At 47.9% G+C, this 18,458-nt stretch overlaps 1 protein-coding gene across 5 annotated transcripts in view; it reads right to left on the reverse strand.

Moving 5' to 3' along the window:
* TTC3 (tetratricopeptide repeat domain 3) overlaps positions 1-18,458 on the reverse strand; it is a 1,911,479-nt gene that overhangs the window by 1,102,216 nt on the left and 790,805 nt on the right. For all 5 annotated transcript variants that reach the window (XM_078656864.1, XM_078656865.1, XM_078656863.1 and 2 more), the window contains one exon: positions 9,986-10,122. In XM_078656864.1, coding sequence (XP_078512990.1) covers positions 9,986-10,122 — 137 coding nt within the window. The remainder of the gene's footprint in view (positions 1-9,985; positions 10,123-18,458) is intronic.

Below are 18,458 nucleotides of genomic sequence, written 5' to 3' on the forward strand. Positions count from 1 at the left end.
CAAAGGGGTGACGAGCCAGATGTACGGTTAACCCCGTCCATGGAAGTCAGCTCCCCAACACCAGGCCGCAGGACCGCCGGACCAGGCCCGGGAGGCCGCAATCGGTCTATTAGCACATCGGCCCCTCCGCCCGACTCCACACCACCACCAAGGGCCGGCCACCGCGCCCCGTCCAGCCCGGGCGCCGCCAAGGAGTGCCAGGCCCGGCCGTTCCGGAGGCCCCGAAGCAGACAGGGGCGTAACTCAGGATCCGTGACACCCAGGAATCACCGGAGCAAACGGTAAGTGCCTGTGAGTTATCGTCGTTCCACTGCACATCGTGGAATACTTCCCGGGGCAGGATAAAGTACAGGATATTTGTTGCAGACAGGAGAGTGATCGGAGCCGAGCTAAAACGCGGCCATCTCGGACGCGAGCTTGGCTCCTCCCTCAGGGGTCCCCTTTCTGCACACAGGACACTAAGTTGACCCGGAGGGCAGTTGCCTCACAGTAACAGGGAGACTGGACGGACAAGACATAACACTGATAAACCTCTATGGACCGAATACAGACCAAGAGGCATACCTGGAAAAGATGAGTGGAGTATTAGCACATCATATGGTGGGCTCAGTCATTATAGGAGGAGACTTCAATTGTGTAGCAGAACCGGGCTTGGCCGCTCTCACCCTCCATTGCATGACTCCCTGGTACGTAGAACGGCCAGGGGCTTTCGAGACTGGCAGGCCAGATGGGGACTGATTGATACCTGGAGACGCACACACCCACACGATAAAGAAAACTCCCACCTTTCACATGCACATGAGCTCCATATAAGGCTTTATACGGTCCTTTGCGCCCCAGGCATGCACACCGCAATGCAAGTATCTGAATCGCACTATATCGGATCACAATCCCCTCCTCGTGAGATTGCAGATGGGGGCCCTGCTCAAGCCCATTCCAACATGGCGCCTAAGACCTGAGGAGTTAGAAGATCAGGTATTCCAACAGGAGATCAGGGGTCATATCGCCTCTTACTTCACAGATAACACCCGCTCCACGGACTCCAGACTAGTGGAGTGGGAGGGCTTTAAGGCAGTGCTAAGGGGGAGATGCATGGCAACGTCCATGGAGTTGAGACGGGCATTACTCGGGGACATAGAAAAAGCTGATCGTGCGCTTAGAGAGCTAGAGGTGATGAGTCCAGAGCATCCGGAGCTCTCCCAGGAGCTACTGGAGGTGAAAGAGTAAGTGGCGGTTCAGGAGGAGCATTTAAGATGCTTCGATTACAAAAAGTATATGGAGCGGACACATGCGGAAGGGAACAGAGTGGGCAAACTACTGGCATGGCTGGCCAACCCTTCCCGTAGAGGGAACACCATAGTAGAGTTAGCAGACCCAGCGGGCCACCTCCTAAACAAATAGGCAGATAAACAACAGGTTCCTCGATTACTATAACACCTATATAAGAGCTCTGGGCCCCGAGGGGAGGGGGAGATAAGGGAATACTTCGAGGGGATTCCCCTTTTCACTATATCTGAAGACGACGCAAACCAGCTGGGGGCAGACATTTCGGAAATCGAGATCAGAGTAGCTGTCAAAGACCTGACAAGGGGCAAAACCACAGGAACAAATGGATTCCCTATGGAATTTTGTGCCACCTACGTGGAGGAATTGGCCCTCCGACTAGCGGAAATTTACAAGGTGGCAAGGGAGGAGGGAATCCTCCGACGGACAACCCGGGAGGGAGTTGTGATCCCACTCCTAAAACCGGATAAACCCCCTCTCGACTGCACGGCTTACCGGCCTTTGTCGATGCTCAACCTCGACTTTAAAATCCTAAGTAAAATACTGGCGTCCAGATTGCTCCCGCACATGACCTCCCTGTTCCATCCCGATCAGGCTGGATTCATACCGGACAGAAATACAACCCCGAATATAAGGCGACTTCTCTCAATCCTAGACCTGGGGAAGGATAGGAATGGGACAGGGCTTCCTGAGATGGGTGAGACTGCTGTACACAGGCCCGCCGGCAAGGGTGCGGGCTGGTCGCACATCCTCAGAGCAGTATCGGGTGGAGAGTGGTGCTCGCCGGTGGTGCCCCCTCTATACCTTGTTGTTCGCCCTGGCGGTGGAGCCATTGACCTGCGTGGCGCAGATGGGGAACAAATACAGGGGTCTTCACCTGGAGGGACAGGTACACCATATAAGCACTATACACGGATGAACTCTTGCTGTTCTTGAAAAACCCAGGGGAAGACCTACAAGGGGCTAGGGATATGATGGTGGAGTTTGGGGGTCATTTGGGCCTGCTCGTAAACTGGCAGAAATACAGACTGTCCCCATGATAGAAGATCAACAACCACCCGAGGGGCTGGGGGACCTGAGATGGGAACCTCACCGTTTCCGATACCTGGGAGTAAAAATCTATCCACTCCCTGAAAGACCACAAGATTTTTTTTATTGGGGGGGGGGGGGCTCATCTCGGTAGCGGGAAAGATTGCCTTGTTAAAGATGGTGGCTGTTGTATCTTGATTCATCATATATGTATATATGTTTTGTTATGAAACATGTGGAACCTTGTGGTTGCTGGGTTACCTCAGGATTCTGTGGGAGAGTCAGTTACAAGCTCTTGAAAGAAAGAAAAGCTGTGTCCTAGGGGTCCCTACCTTGATTCAATAAATCTACAAATACTTCATCTGTGGTGATTCTTCAAAATTGGCGACGGAGGATGGGATCATCATTTTTACGAAGAACACCTACAACTCTTTGTTTTCCTGCTGTTTTACATACAACTTCCAGAGATTGAAAATCGTTTGACAACAAGTGACCCCTGGATAAAGTATTTATTGTGACACAAGAAGTCAGAAGATTATCACAGAAATAAAGACTGCTATCGTCTGAGAAACGGAAGAAAAACATCAGCAAAAGTCTAACTTTATGCCCGACTACCTCCTCCAGCGGCTGAGTTTATGGAAGAGAAGTATTTCCGCTTCTCCAGCGGCTGATTGGGCTTTTGGTTATTCTTCGGTTGATCTGGTGAGGAGGTTAAGGGAGGGGCTTGTGGCTGTTTATTGTTTGTGCCACGTTGTTGCTTGAAAATGCATCTCCGAGGGCTGTTTAATTGGGATCAGCTGTGTGCATGAAACGCTCGGTGAAAGTCTGCTGGAACCGGAGCTCTTCACCCTTGAGCTGCATGCTGTATCTGATGACACAGTAGAATCCTGCACAGGGATTCGGTGAAAGATCTGCGTCACCAGTCATCTGAGCTGTTCTGGAATTCTACTGAACACTTGTCTATGCTGCGTATGAACGTGCCTAAAGCTTATCTGCACGAAAAAACATGCCAATTTCTCTAAACAGTTGAGTGCTCTGACAAGTAAGTTATTACTTGGTTCAGCTGGGCAGCATTTGAACGGTTCGTAGAAGGAAATCGATCGAGACATCAAATGAGCTTCATTTCTTCAGAAGGTTTTCCTTTTTGGTACAATTTCACAGCTGACTGACTTTCCTTTTGAAATTACAGTTTTTATTTTATCAGAACTTAGCACCTACCCTTTTCACCCCGGCTGGTCAAATGTATTTCTGATGCTTTCATAATTGTCATGTAGTTTGTGTGGTATATGTAATTTGATCTTTGGTATTATACTGCCATCTAGTGGGTCATTTTCCACATTTACTCTTAGACTGGCTTTCTTTTTATTTTACCAACCACGTGTGCTTAGCTGGTGGTTTTCAATCGTTAATAGTTTACTTTTGGCATGCTCACTGTATGTCCATTTTCTCGAAAGAGCTGTTAAGTCTTTTGGGAATAGGGTGTAAACCGGTTTACACTACTCAAGTATTTCTGTTCATCTGTGGCAGGCACACCTGGCTAATATTAAGTTAAATTTTGATACACACTTCATCTCTCCTTTTGAGTGACTTTAAAAATAAAATTGTATCATTTCTGCATAGGAAAATTACATTACAGTATTTTACATCTGTTTTATAATGAGCATGTCTTCCCAAGTTATCCCAGCGCCACCATTTTACTTGCAGAACCCCGGTCAACCGTGTATGTTATGGGAACATTGGAAAGAGACTTTCGAAACTTATCTTGAAGCTATTGGAGGTGATGACTATATCTCTAAAAGGAAATTAGCTATTCTAAAACAATTTTGGGCTTACAAGGAAGAAATGTTTTAAAAACTTTACCTTTGATGGAAAGCATTGTAATTCATACAAATGTAGACAGTGAGTCCACGGGGGATACTAATGTTGATGTGTATGAAGTTGCTTTAAAAGCGTTGGAGGAAAAGTTTGGCAAGAAAGTGAGTGTCATAGTTGAAAGACACAAGTTCTTTTCACGAGCTCAAAACTCGGGGAGACCATTGAACAATATGTGTCTAATTTAAGAATGTTAGCTGTTACGTGTACGTTTGGAAACATGAGGGATGATCTAATTCGAGATCAATTAACAGGATGGCAAATCTTAAAATTCAAGAGAAACTTCTTGATTTAAAAGATCCTAATTTAGATAAACTTTATCAGTTGCCATAAGAATGGAAAATACTTCGAGATATGTAAAAGAACTTAATGCTGTTCCTAAAAAAGATGATGAATCTGTGCATGTTGTAAAGAAGAGTTTTAAGAAGCGATTTGAAAAATCCTCAACTAATAACAAACAAGAGTTTTTCACGTCCAAATCCAAGTATTGTTTCAGGTGTGGGAGCCCAAAACACACCGCTGACGCACATTTTTGTCCAGCACTCAAAACAAGGTGTCACAAATGTAAAAAACTAGGACATTTTGCAAGATGGTGCAAAACATCTGGTTCAGTTTCATCTCCAAGTGCGGTCAATCTGATTGATCACAATAATTCTACTCATGGAGAGGATATAGAATATAATAATGAAGCTGTTGATGATGATGACATTGAGGTTATGACAATTGAATATGAACAGGTACTTAAATGCGATGTGCGTAAACAAGAGGGTTATCGTCCTCCAAAGTGTAATATCAAAATTAAGGACAGAGATGTTCAAGTTTGGGCAGACTCTTGCTCTCCATTTACCATCATAGATAAGTTCACGTGGGAAAGTTTAGGAGGTAAGTTAGAGGAATTACAATCTGCAGATGTGATTCCAGAAGGCTATTGTAGGGTAAAACTACCTGTTATTGGATTTATTGAAACGGAATTGCTCTTTTGTAAAAGAAAAACTATGGCAAAATTGTATGTAGTCCACAAAGGCAGGTCTCTGTTGGGCTGGAAGGATCAAAGAGCTCTTGATATAATTTTAAATCCTAATCATCCTCAACAGGTACTAACAATGTCTCCTAGCAATACCTCCAAATGGTGCACTAAATTTCCAGAGTTGTTCAGCAAAAAATTGGGTTGTCTCAAAAAATTTAGGCACAAAATAATTCTTAAAGAGGATGCTGCTCCCAAGGTGCACAAAGTAAAAAATGTGCCCTTCGTACTAAGAGACAAATTAAAAGAAGAGCTACACAGACTCTGCAATGAAGGGGTAATTGAAGCCATCGAAGCATCGGATTGGTTAAGTCCGATTGTTTTGGCTAAAAAACCCAATGGCAAAATTAGGATGTGCATCGATCTAAGAGATGTGAATGATAAAATTTGGATAGATCGTCATCCTCTTCCTCGGATTAGTGAGATGTTGGCTACTGTGAAAGTTGGTACACATTTTAGTACCTTGGATCTATCAAATGCATACCACCAAATCCTATTGCATGAAGATTCTAAACACATTACATCTTTCATTACTCCTGAGGGGGCTTTTCAATTTATACGCATGCCTTTCGGATTGGCGTCAGCCTCGGCTGTATTCCAAAGAGTGATGCAGTCGATTCTAGCTGGTTTAGATAAAGTTGTGGTATTTCAAGATGATGTTTTGGTATGGGGAAAAAATGAATCTGACCATGACGACAATTTAGAAAAGGTTCTCAAGAAACTAGCTGATGGCGGTCTAACTGTAGGTATGGAAAAATATAAATTTGGTATGAGTGAGGTAGAATATCTGGGTCACACCTTGTCCAGTGATGGTGTCAAACCTAAACGAAATCTAGTGGAGGCGATTGAAAAGGCACCCGCTCCAAAGGATAAGGACCAGTTAAGGTCATTTCTTGGCCTTGCCAAGTATTATTCTAAGTTCGTACGCCATTTCTCTGACAAAGGACATACATTAAGGATACTAATGAAGAAAGGGGTTAAATTTGAATGGTCAGAGGCTTGCCAACAGAACTTTGATTCTATTAAGAAATGTATTGCCAATGCTGTCACATTGAAACCTTTTGATCCTGCCGACCAGATCATTGTCTCCACAGATGCCAGCAACTATGGTTTAGGTGCTGTGCTTAGTCAGGTACATGAAGGTATAGAAAAAGTAGTAGCTTTTGCTTCATGCACATTAAAGGGGGCAGAACATACATATTCTACAATCGAAAAGGAAGTCTTAGCCTGTTGGTGGGGCGTGCAATATTTTTGAATGTTTGTGTGGGGTAGTCATTTTCAATTGCATACTGATCATAAACCCTTTGTAGACTTTTTTCCACAAAAGGAGCTAGCAAAGCTACTCCAAGAATAGCTAAATGGTTGTATCGCCTTCAGGAATATACTTTTGATATAAAATATATTCCAGGTGCCAAGAATGTAAATGCAGGTTGTGTTTCGAGACTACCTTTGGATGATGGTCAGGATTTTAAGGAGGATGATTGGAAGGTTGCTGAAGTGGAGGATGTGTGCAGTGCCATTAGCCAAGTGGAATGGAAAAAAGCTCTTGATGAGGATGTCGTTTTAGGTAAAGTTAGAGATGTATTGTGTGATGAACAAGGATGGAAATCACACAAGGATCTGTTGCCATTCAAACTAATATGGTCAGAATTGAATATTATGGATGATCTGCTTAGAAGAGGAAATAGATTGGTTGTACCAGTGAGTTTAAGAGAAAGGTTGTTGAATATCATGCATGAGGGACATAGAGGCATGTCAGCAGTGAATAGGAAGTGTCGAGAGAGTTTCTGGTGGCCAGGCATGGATATTCTAATTGAACGTTTTGTTCGTGATTGCATTGCATGTGCTTGTAGTGACAAAACTCATTGGTCTGGGGAAACAGAAATTGTTTCATCTTCATTACCCAAAGGTCCCTGGGAGAAGTTGGCTATAGACATTTGTGGACCTTTTGATATATTGGGTGGATCAGAGAAATTTGCCATAGTCATGATTGACTATTTTTCCAAGTGGCCAGAAGTTGCTTTTGTGAAGGAGATCAAATCTAGTAACGTGATTTCTTTCTGTGGAGCAGATAAAGATGTCTCCTCTTAGATTAGATTCAACAACTGCCAGAAGACGCCGACAGCCATCTCCTGTCTTGGCTTTCGCTAACCAGAAAAACGACCATACTCGGACCGTCACAGGTCAAGTCTGTATCACGGGACTCGATCGTTGAGTACTAAGTTACATCGGAGTATACATCCGAGGAGACATCTTTATCTGCTCCACAGAAAGTGTCAGGTCATATTATTATTATCCAGAAGATTATATCGAATCTCTTCTGGATATTTCAGGTTAAGAAGTCTCAATCAACTCATCTGCATTTTATGCCATTAAACTACCTTCTGACTACACACGGTTTTTGTTCTAAGAAAATAATATACAAGATAAGAAAGATACAGTTTACGACACACGTGTGGATTAATAAGATATGACAGTTCTAACATTCAGAGAGTCTTAGTTTTAAAGAAAATAATTCAACAATTTATTATCGCCACGCACAAGTGAAGGGACCTATTTTCAAGAGATTACAAAAAAGGTTTTCGCTGAACCGGTACACACTGATATTTTCTACACGGCTGATTCTGAATCAAAAATAAAATATGGCCATCACGGTTTAAGCTGCAAATACTGATAACTGATACCAATTCCTTTAAAAATATCCATGGCTCCTGAAGAAGGTGTTCCTCCAACGCCGAAACGCGCATCGATACTAATGATTGCCACTTTTTGATTTTAACTGATTATTTTTGATAAGTTGTATATGATGTATTGCAATTAATTGTTTATAATTGAAATTTGTTTTATATGAAATGTGTCTAAAAAATTTTTTTTATGTGTAATTAAAGATAATTTAGTTTTTATTGTTTTCTTTACGCAACCTCGGTTCCCTTAGTATTGTGTTTACTACCTAGGTTTGATACACACATTTTCTTGACAAGCCAGTAACCATAGACAAGTTGCTGACCCCGTGAGGTGGGAGCCATCGCTCTTAGAGGTCAGAAACAAAGACTGCGCTGGGCGGAGGTGTTTACACCTCCTCCACACAGGATATGTATTCCGGGGCGGGAAGCTTCAAAGGCTCCACCACCCTTTGCTATGTGACTTCAGCCTCTCCTGATAGTGGATCTGTCTAAGCCCCACTTTTGGCGGCAAGACAGGTGGGGTAACTAATAAGATTAGGGGATGTGTCCAACACCACGCCTGCATCACCCCTAAGGTGGACTAGCTGAGGTGGACACCATCTTTTCAGATTCTTCTATCTTGTTTTAGATGCAATGGTCAGGGTTATGCTCACTTCCCACAGGAAGTGGTCACATAGAGGCTGTAGACACCCTAAAGGTAGACAGCTCATTGGCTACTACCTGTCACTCCCCTTAATTCCCCTAAATTGTGTATTTAGGTGGCACCACTGAACCCAATAACTCAGTCAACAAATCAAGAGAAGGACTAACAAGAGTTACTAACTGGCAAGAACTGCAGAAGAACTATGAACTTCTGGAGCGAACCCCTGTCTACTCGCATCTCTCTCGACAGTTGCGACAGAGTGACTCATCCTAGAAGCTGGAGATTTGACACAGCCTTGGGTAACCTGCTAGCACTTCGAAAATCTCCTACAGTCTCCCTTGGAGTAGAGTGGATACTTTCCTGCAGTCTGCAGGAACCACAGAGCACAGCCCAGTCCATCGCCTTGCAGCTCCCCGACACGACCGACGCCGCAGACGACCAGAAGGAGGTACATGTGCTCTGGAGGTTCAGATCGGTCTCCCCACCCAGTGAGAAAACACCAACACCAACTGGAGCCGTACAGCACCAATTCCCGGGGTAACGGACGCCGTGCATCAAACACCTACAGTGAGACTTCAATCTGGATTTGTGCTGCACCACGACCGAGCAGCTGTCTAGGGACATCAGCATCACTGAGAACCACTTTGCGAGTGACCAAACTGTCCTGATTTTGACCCCGTGGCTGTGTCTCTAATCACAAGGATCACTATTGCACACACAGCCAAGCTGACCTAACCACTCTGCACCAGAGCCATCCGGCCTGGGTGCCGAAGAACCGGCTGTGCCTCCTTGCTATAAGGACCTTTGTGACCCAAACCCACGTTTGGGAGCTCTCTAACATCTTCCCAAGTCCTCCTGTGCAGCCTGCTACTTCTCCATAGTGCGCACAGCTACCAACCTCACAAGCACCCTGCTAAATCCAGGAAGCTCCAGAAGAACTGCTGGTAGTGCTTTGAACCTTAGCCCACTGCAATCCGAAACCCAGAAGCTGAATCCCGGAAACGGACTGTACTTACCGTTATGCATGCATGTCTTTTCTTTCCAAAGGATTGCATTGTGCATAAGGTCTCACGACTTTGAAAATTTTACTTACCTGTAAAAATTGCTAACAAAAACAGTATTTACTTTTGAAAGATGTTCTTGGTTTAACAAAATCTAAAAGGAAGTGTAATTTTTTTACTTTGGTCTTGGATTTTTCCTTTGAGTGTGTGTCTCATTTATTACCTCTGCATGTACAACAAATGCTAAACACTACCCTCTGATATGCCTAACTGCTCACCCACACTAGCACAAAAGAGAGCATTAGTATTATCTCCTTTAGCCTCTGTAAACCCATTGGAGATCCACTAGACACTCTACACAGTGTACTTCTTTTTAGTGAACTATATAGAGGCAGCTTCCTACACACGTTTACAGAATTTTATGGGTAAAAAGGGCATCATCACGTACCTTTAAGCAATACTTCCTTTGAAGAGTTCTCTTCATTTGTGATGGATTCTTTTCTATTTTCAATTGAATATATTTCTACCTTTTCGTGCAACTTTCGTCTTAATTTTCGCTCTTGTTTTACTTTTATTTTCTTAGGGCTGCAGTAGAAAGTAAACAGGAAATGGTTTAAAAATGTCTTAAGTGCATTTGTCAGCAAGACACGCACCATTTGCTTAACATATATGTACCTCAAAGATTTATAAAAACACCACTTTGAAAGAAACAGTAATGTAGAAAACATAAGTACCTGGAATGCAAATTGCTCTAATCTTAGCATCCTACTGCATTTATTTATTTAGGCTGTTTCACATGGTTCCAAAACACATCACCATGTGGTTTTAATCTTGGGCATGTATAGTAAGTTAGTGTGTCCTGTAAGGCAAGGAACACTATTGTGTGCAATGATGAAACCATTGGTGAGAGTGAAGGTGTTTCTGTTACATCAATCCTTTCATTATTTCAAAATCATACTTAATTCCTGACATGAGAAACTTTGGAAATTAGGCTCTGTCATTTGTTGCTTCTCCTCAAAAACTCTCACCGCAAAAATGAAGAATGAAAATGAAAACCAGAAGGTCTGTGGGACGGTACGATGGATATAGCCTCAGCCACCCAAACTGGTGGTAGATCTCTGGAAGCTGCCACTCCAGAACTAACAAAGCTCTTGATACAGCCACTAATAGAGACATCTTTTTCTGGTACTGATGTAAGAGGTTCAAGGAAAAATCTGCTGCAAGAATGAAATGCTGAAACTAGTGCAGCGAATACCAGCGAGATCACTGATGCAACACAGCTCTATTATTTATGTTTGGGGACACAATTATAAACTTAACAAAACAGCATTCTATCTGCTTTTTTCTGACCATATACTCAGCAATGCTCTCACATGGTTCAATCACTCAAATAGCAACCGACTTGACCGAATACTGGGTTGCAGTCTTTTCAGTCAAATTCATAACAATAATGATCATTCTCTCCTCTGAACATCGCCTAATTAATATGAACCCTAAAGTACATCTTTCACCTGTTCCACCCAGAATGAACTCATGGATTTCCAGATAACAAAATAGATACCTTGACACCATCCTGATCTACTTCAATGCAGTAAACAATTACCCCTTGATAACACGAGGACCCACCACCTTCAAAAGCCTTAAGAGGTTGTGATTCCATACAATTTTCCTACTCAGAAAGTTAACTTCTAAGACACCCTTTTCTGAGCCTGGATATCTCCAGACATTAATTAATGAAAAACTGCACGAGGTCTCAACCACGTAGTCTGGTACTATATGACACCTGAAAGCCCACAGACAGCCACTTCTCGCACTCATCATTGCCCTTGATAAAGCCAAAGCTACCAACTCCATATACGTCATCTTTAATCACATCCAAACACAACTTACTTATTAAAAAGCATCCATTCTATGTTCTTCCCACCTCATAAGGGCACCTTTTTGACTGTCGCAGCCAACCGCTGTGTTGATTAATTCGTTTATAAAAATCTGCAGCAGGAGGACCACCGGGAGTGACATCACATTACCTATATAGGCGGCACCCAGGTGCACTGACATCAGCTTCTTATTATGACTTTCCACACCAGAAGCAGTCCCATGAAGAACACCGACCACTGGTGTTCATGTAAGTGTCAAACCTAAGGCCCAGAAAGGGTTCATTCTTGTCCATAGAAATTAGTTTGCAGAGTGGAGAGAATGGGTGGGTTGGCAAGGAATAAACAGCTAGATATGGTCTCTACCAGCGTTGTTGAAGGTAAGTGACTTTTTCATATGATAGAGACTTCTAGATGCAGATTTCTTACCTTAGAATTGATATCCAAGCAATACCATCTCCGGATGAGGGTCTGTAAACCAATTTCAAAGAGGAAAGTCCTGCAGGACCGAATAGGCAAAGTGCCCATCTCTGCGGATCGGACTGTCCAGACAGTAATGTTTGGTGAACATATGCAGGAAGCCCACATTGCTGCCTAGCAGATATCCAGGGCCATAACTCTGCATGATAACGCAATAGTGGCCACTTAAGCTCTGGTGGAATAAGCCCGCAAACCTTCAGGAGGCTGCTTCTTGGTCAGCGCGTAGCAGAATTCGATGGAGAGCATGACTCATCAGGAGATGGTCCGCTTCTTTTAAGTCTGGCCTTTCTTTGCACCAACATACCTCATAGAGTTGGTCATCCACCTGGAACTCTTGTGTGCAATCAACAATCTTTTTGGGCCCAGACGGAGGAGTTGTTCCTCTTTCTTAGAGGGATGTGGTGGAGCGTGAGGACAAGGTACTTACTTGTGTAACGATATATCTGTAAGAGACATTAGTTAATGATAGATTCCTTACCTTAGAAGGTAGCCATAGCTGTACGGCTCCAAGTACGTCATTGGCGTCGTAGTCGCCGAGATGACTTCGCTGGAGCTACTTAGTCAGTTCCGTACACGACTTTCCGCACCGGGAACACAGAGCCATGCAAGATACCGACCACTGGTGCACTGAAACTAGGCCCCTAAAAGGGATGACCTTAACCCTAGAAATCAGTTCGCAGAACGGGGAGGATGGGTGGGGCGGTAAGGAATCTAACGTCTCTTTCAGATATATCGTTACACAAGTAAGTAACTTGTGCATCTGAAAGAGACACATTAGTGATAGATTCCTTACCTTAGAATAGATACCCCAGCAATACAACCCCGGTGGTGGGTCTGCGAACAAAGATCACACCAGAATGTCACAGAGAACAGAACGGCCAAAGAAGCGGTCTCTCCGGATTTAACTGTAAAGGCAATAATGCTTAGTAAAAGTGTGTATCGAGGCCCACGTGGCTGCCTGACAGACGTCTTGCAGAGAGACACCACATCCCAATGCAGTAGTAGCTGCTGTCGCCTTGGTAGAATGGGCATGCAACCCAACCGGAGGTTCCTTTTTAGCCAGAGAATAACAGGCTTTGATACACAAGACGACCCAGCGGGAGATAGTTCTCTTGTGTACAGCCCGGCCTTTCTTGGAGCCCACGTAGCCAACAAAGACCTGGTCATTCATCCGGAAGCACAAGTTACTTACCTTCGGTAACAATATATCTGTAAGAAACAGTAGTTAGTATTAGATACCTTACCTTAGAATATCGCCAGGCGTCAGACTGGATCCGGAAATTTTTGCGTAGCAGTACCCTTGCGCGTCGGTAGGCATCGTCTGCCGCTCCGCGTCAGTCGTCGGCGCAGTGATGACGTCGTCGGAGTACTTAGACGCCGCCTCCGCGTGCTGACGTCAGTTCTTATACACAGCTTTTCTGCGCCAGAAACGCAGAGCCATGATAAAAACCAACACTGGTGCCATGAAACTAGGGCCCTGAAAGGGGATGACCTTAACCCTTGTGTTACATTCTGCATTTCCCTTTTATTTGCATTGCCCTTTTTATGTTAGATGTTGTATCCATTCAATTAGTGGCACATGCCATTCTGTTTGTGTGACATCATTTAGAATCTGTTAAGAAGACATTCAGCTCAACTCCTTGCCCTGGATGGATGTACTGTGCTCTACTAATAAACTGAGTTTTCTTATAAAATTATTCCTGCATTTGGATCATTATATCTAGATATCGGTTCGCAGAACGGGAAGGATGGGTGGGTCGGTAAGGAATCTAATACTAACTACTGTTTCTTACAGATATATCGTTACCGAACGTAAGTACCTAGTGCATCTGAAAGAAACAGGTTAGTATTAGATTCCTTACCTTAGAATAGATACCCCAGCAATACCAACCCCGGTGGTGGGTCTGCGAACCAATAATCACACCTGAAATTCCTGGAGGACGGAACGGCCAAAGAAGCCATATCTCCGGACTTGGCTGTCCAGGCAGTAGTGCCGTGCAAACATGTGCAGCGAGGCCCACGTAGCTGCCTGACACATGTCCTGCAAGGGGACTCCCAGGCCCAGGGCAGTAGAAGCCTCCGTGGCCCGAGTGGAATGGGCCCTCAGCCCAACAGGAGGCTCCTTTTTAGTCAAGGAGTAGCATACTTTGATGCACAAGACGACCCACCGAGAGATGGTCCGCTTGTGCACCGCCCGACCTTTCTTAGCGCCCACGTAACCAACGAAGAGTTGGTCATCCACCCGGAACTGGCGAATGAGATCCAGATAGGAGAGCGCACGTTTTGGGTCCAGACGGTGGAGCCTCTCTTCCTCTTTCGAGGGATGCGGAGGCGAAAAGAAGGTGGACAAAGTGATGGACTGCCCGATGTGGAAGGCTGTGACTACCTTGGACAGGAAAGAGGGTCTTGTCCGCAACACAACCTAGTCCGGATGGACAGAAAGGAAAGGAGGTTTAGAGGAAAGAGCCTGGAGCTCACTCACCCTCCTGGCAGAGGTGATGGCAACCAGGAAAGCAGTCTTCAGAGTAAGAAGGCGGAGAGGACAGTTATGAAGTGGCTCAAAAGGAGCGCACATCAAAAAAGTACGTACAAGGTTCGAGTCCCACTGGGGCATCACGAATGGAACAGGAGGAAACATGTGTGTGATGCCCTTCAAAAACCTATTTACAATGGGGGACTTGAACAAAGATGGCTGATCAGGTAGACTCAAGAAGGCTGAAGGACAGAAAGGTAGCCCTTGATAGTGCCCAGAGCAGAGCCCAGCTGGGCAAGAGAAAGAAGGAAGAGGAGAACCTCAGAAAGGGGTGCAGAGAGAGGATCCACAGCCTTTGCTGTGCACCATGCCACAAATTTGTTCCACCTGCAGGCATATACCGATTTTGTGGAGGGACGCCTGGCTGCCAGAATCACAGTACAAACTTCAGGAGGCAAGTCAAATGGCCTCAACTGTCGCCACTCAATCTCCAAGCATGGAGGTGGGGACTGGACAGGTTCGGGTGGAGGAGCGTCCCCTGCTGCAGCAACAGAAGGTCTTCCTGAAAAGGCAGACAAATCGAGGGATCGAAAGACATACTGAGTAGCTCGGGATACCAGTACCTTCGTGCCCAGTCCGGAGCCACAAGGATAACTTGGGCCCGGTCACGCCTGATCTTCAGCACTCTGGGCAGAAGTGGTGTAGGCGGAAAGGCGTACAACAGACTGCAGCTCCACTCGCGGTGAAAAGCGTCGCCGAGCGAGTTCCGCCTTGGAAATTCCAACGCGCATAACTGATGACATTGCGCATTCTCTTCAGTGGCGAATAGATCTAACCAAGGCTCTCCCCACTGCTGAAAGAGGCCTTGCGCCACGTCCGAGTTCAGACGCCATTCGTGATCCATCATGCACCGACGGCTGAGTTCGTCCGCCCTGGCGTTCAGAGAACCTGCCAGGTGTTGAACCACCAGGGTCACGCCCTTATGTTCCAGCCACTGCCAGAGGCGCAGGGCCTCCTGGAAGAGGGTCCACGACCCCACCCCGCCCTGTTTGTTGCAGTACCACATGGCGGTGGTGTTGTCCATGGACACCTGCACTACATTACCCCGGACAGAGGGGAGGAATGCCTTCAGTGCAAGCCGGATCGCCCGCAGCTCCAGAAGGTTGATGAGGAGTCGGGACGCCGTCGGAGACCAGAGGCCTCTGATCTCCGCCTCTCCCATGTGGCCCCCCCAGCCCTGGAGGGGCGCGTCCGTCACAACTACGTGCTCCGGTTGGGGTAGAGAGAGGGATCTGCCGCTGACCCAATCGCGGTCCTTGAGCCACCACTGCAACTGTTGTGCAGTGCCCTCCGAGATCAAGACATGGTCGGACAAGTTGCCCTGATGCTGGGCCCACTGAAACTTCAGGTCCCACTGCAGAGCCCGCATCCGCCACCGGGCGTGATGCTCCAGAAGGATGCAGGAGGCCATCAGGCCCAGAAGCCGCAGCGTCAACCTGACCGAGACTCGGGATAAAGGCTGAACCGCTCCGATGAAGAGGAGCTTCTGAGAAGGACACCGGTGCGACTTCGGCAAATTGATGGAGAACCCTAGCAGGTGCGGGAGGTCGGCAGTAGTCTGGGGGTGGCAGACGACTGTCTGGGGCGAGCCCGCCTTCAACAACCAGTCGTCGAGGTAGGGGAAGACTGAAACCCCTAACCTGCGCAGATGAGCTGCGACCACCGCCATCACTTTCGTGAACACCCGTGGGGTGCTGGTAAGGCCGAAGGGGAGCACGGTAAACTGAAAGTGCTCGTGGCCTACCGTGAACCGCAGGTAACGCCGGTGGGAAGACAGGACGGGGATATGAAAATAAGCGTCCTTCAAGTCCAACGCTACCATCCAGTCTCCCGGGTCCAGGGCAGCTAGGACCTGAGCTAGTGTCAGCATATTGAACTTCTCATGCCGGAGGAAGCCGTTGACGTTCCGCAGGTCCAAGATAGGGCGTAGGCCCCCTTTGCCCTTCTTGGGTATCAGAAAGTAGTGGGAGTAACAACCACACCCTACTTCTGGCCCAGGAACGGGCTCGATGGCCCCCTTGGCCAAGAGGGCCGTAACTTCCAAGTGTCAAGTGATCCCCCGACACGCGGTGGTACTGCGGTGGCATGGCTGGAGGGGTCACCTCGAAGGGGAGGGAGTAGCCCCTTCGGACGATTTGCAGCACCCACCTGTCCGATGTAGTAGTGTGGAGGTGGTGATGGCGAACCCTGGCGTCACATGGGCCTGAAAGCTCGGACTAGGAAGGTTTCGAGGCGGATGCTGCAGGGGCGGGTGTGGACTGGCAGCGCCGTTGTCCCCGACCGCCACCACGGCGTATTCCATGGCCGCCACCGCGTTGGATATTAGACTGCGGTGCGTGGCTGGCAGCACGTGTGGGGGCACCCCTTCCTTGGCCACGAAAGGAGCGAAAAGGCACCCATTTGCTGGCGCGGGGCCGAGAGGCCCAAAGACTTGGCCATAGCCCTGGAGTACTTAAAGCGCTCAAGCGCATGGTCTGCCTTGTCGCAAAAGAGGCGACGGCCATCAAATGGGATGTCCATAAGAGTGTTCTGGACATCAGCCGAGAAGTTGGCGGACCTCAACCAGGCGTGGCGACGAATCGCCACCGTCGTTGCCATCGCTCTCCCCAGTGAGTCCGTGGTGTCCAGCCCACACCGGATGGAGTACCGTGCCTCATCTCGAGCCTCCGCAAAGGTTTGGGCGAGTTTAATCCGGACCTACTCCGGACATTGTGGCAGCACGTCCGCAACCGTGTCCCACAGAGAGTGGGTGTAGCGGCCCAAGAGGCATGCGGTGTTGACGGACCGCAATCCCAAACTGACAGACGAGAATATATTCTTCCCGTACTGCTCATACCTCTTGGATTCCCGATCGGGGGGCGCGTCGGGAATGCGGTCTGGGAGTTAACGGCCTGGATGACCAGGCTCTCGGGGGTGGGGTGGGTCGACAGGAAAGCAGGGTCGCCCGGAGCCAGCGTCTGGCCACGTTCCTATCTACAGGCTGACCTGTAGCGGGCCTGGACCAGGTTCCCAAAAGAACGTCAGACAAGGCCTCATTAAACGGCAGTAGAGGCTCGGCCGAGCTTGCCTGCGGTTTAAGGACCTCAGTGAGGAGGTTAGTCCTCACGGCCGCGACGGGGAGCTTAAGATGTAGGGCCTTGGCCGCCCGCGTCAACACTACACTATAAGGAGCCCCCTCCTCCGTAGCCACGGTGGGAGGGGAGACAAAACCAGTGTCCGGCGAGGTATCCAGACCACTGGCTTCCCCTAACTCTCCTGACCAGTCTTGGTAAGACTGCCACTCCCATGCCAGAGGGTCTTCAGACCCCTCCCAATCCCCCTCACCACCCATCTCCTGATACTCAGGACCAAAGGATGGGGCCGGGTCATAGAAGTAGAAATCTCCCATTGGCGTCGGATACGGCACCGAGCGGCGCCGGTCCGGCGCCGTACCCGAATCGAGGGAGGGATCGGGGACGGCGCCGCTCGAAGGTGGCGTCGGGGGTGACACCCTAGGGGCCGGCGCCGGTGAGGTTGTGAGGTCGACAGGCGACGACCCGGATCCGGAACAGGATCCTGCGGGAGCCTGCGGCACCGGGACCGAAGTCACCGGCGGCGTCGGGACCGAAGCAGCCAACCCGCTGGGACTCCCAGTCGGGCCGCAGAGCCCGAAGGCGCCGCGGAGCCTGACGGAGGAGTGAGCGACCTCATGGCCGAGAAGAAGGCCTCGTTCTCCTCCGGCGTCGCGTGCTGCCCAGGGACCGTCGGGTATGGAGCAGGCCGCGACGCCCGCGGGTCCGGCGGAGCCACGTGGGCGGTGTCGCCCAAACCCCCCCGTTGCGTCGGGGGGAGTCGGAAGAGCGATGACTTCTCTTCGACTTCTTATGCTTACCTGAAGAGCCTGAAGACCGTGGACGACTCCCGGAGCCATGGTGGCTCCGACCCCACAACCAGTCCCTCGACCTGCTCGGGGCCGACTGCCGGAGCTCGAGCCGCTTGCGGAACCGCTCCCGCCCAGCCTTGGACGTCAGGGCTCGACATTCGGAACAGGCCTT

This window comes from Lissotriton helveticus, chromosome 8 (assembly GCF_964261635.1).
Source record: "Lissotriton helveticus chromosome 8, aLisHel1.1, whole genome shotgun sequence".
In the NCBI taxonomy this organism is placed as follows: Eukaryota; Metazoa; Chordata; class Amphibia; order Caudata; family Salamandridae; genus Lissotriton; species Lissotriton helveticus.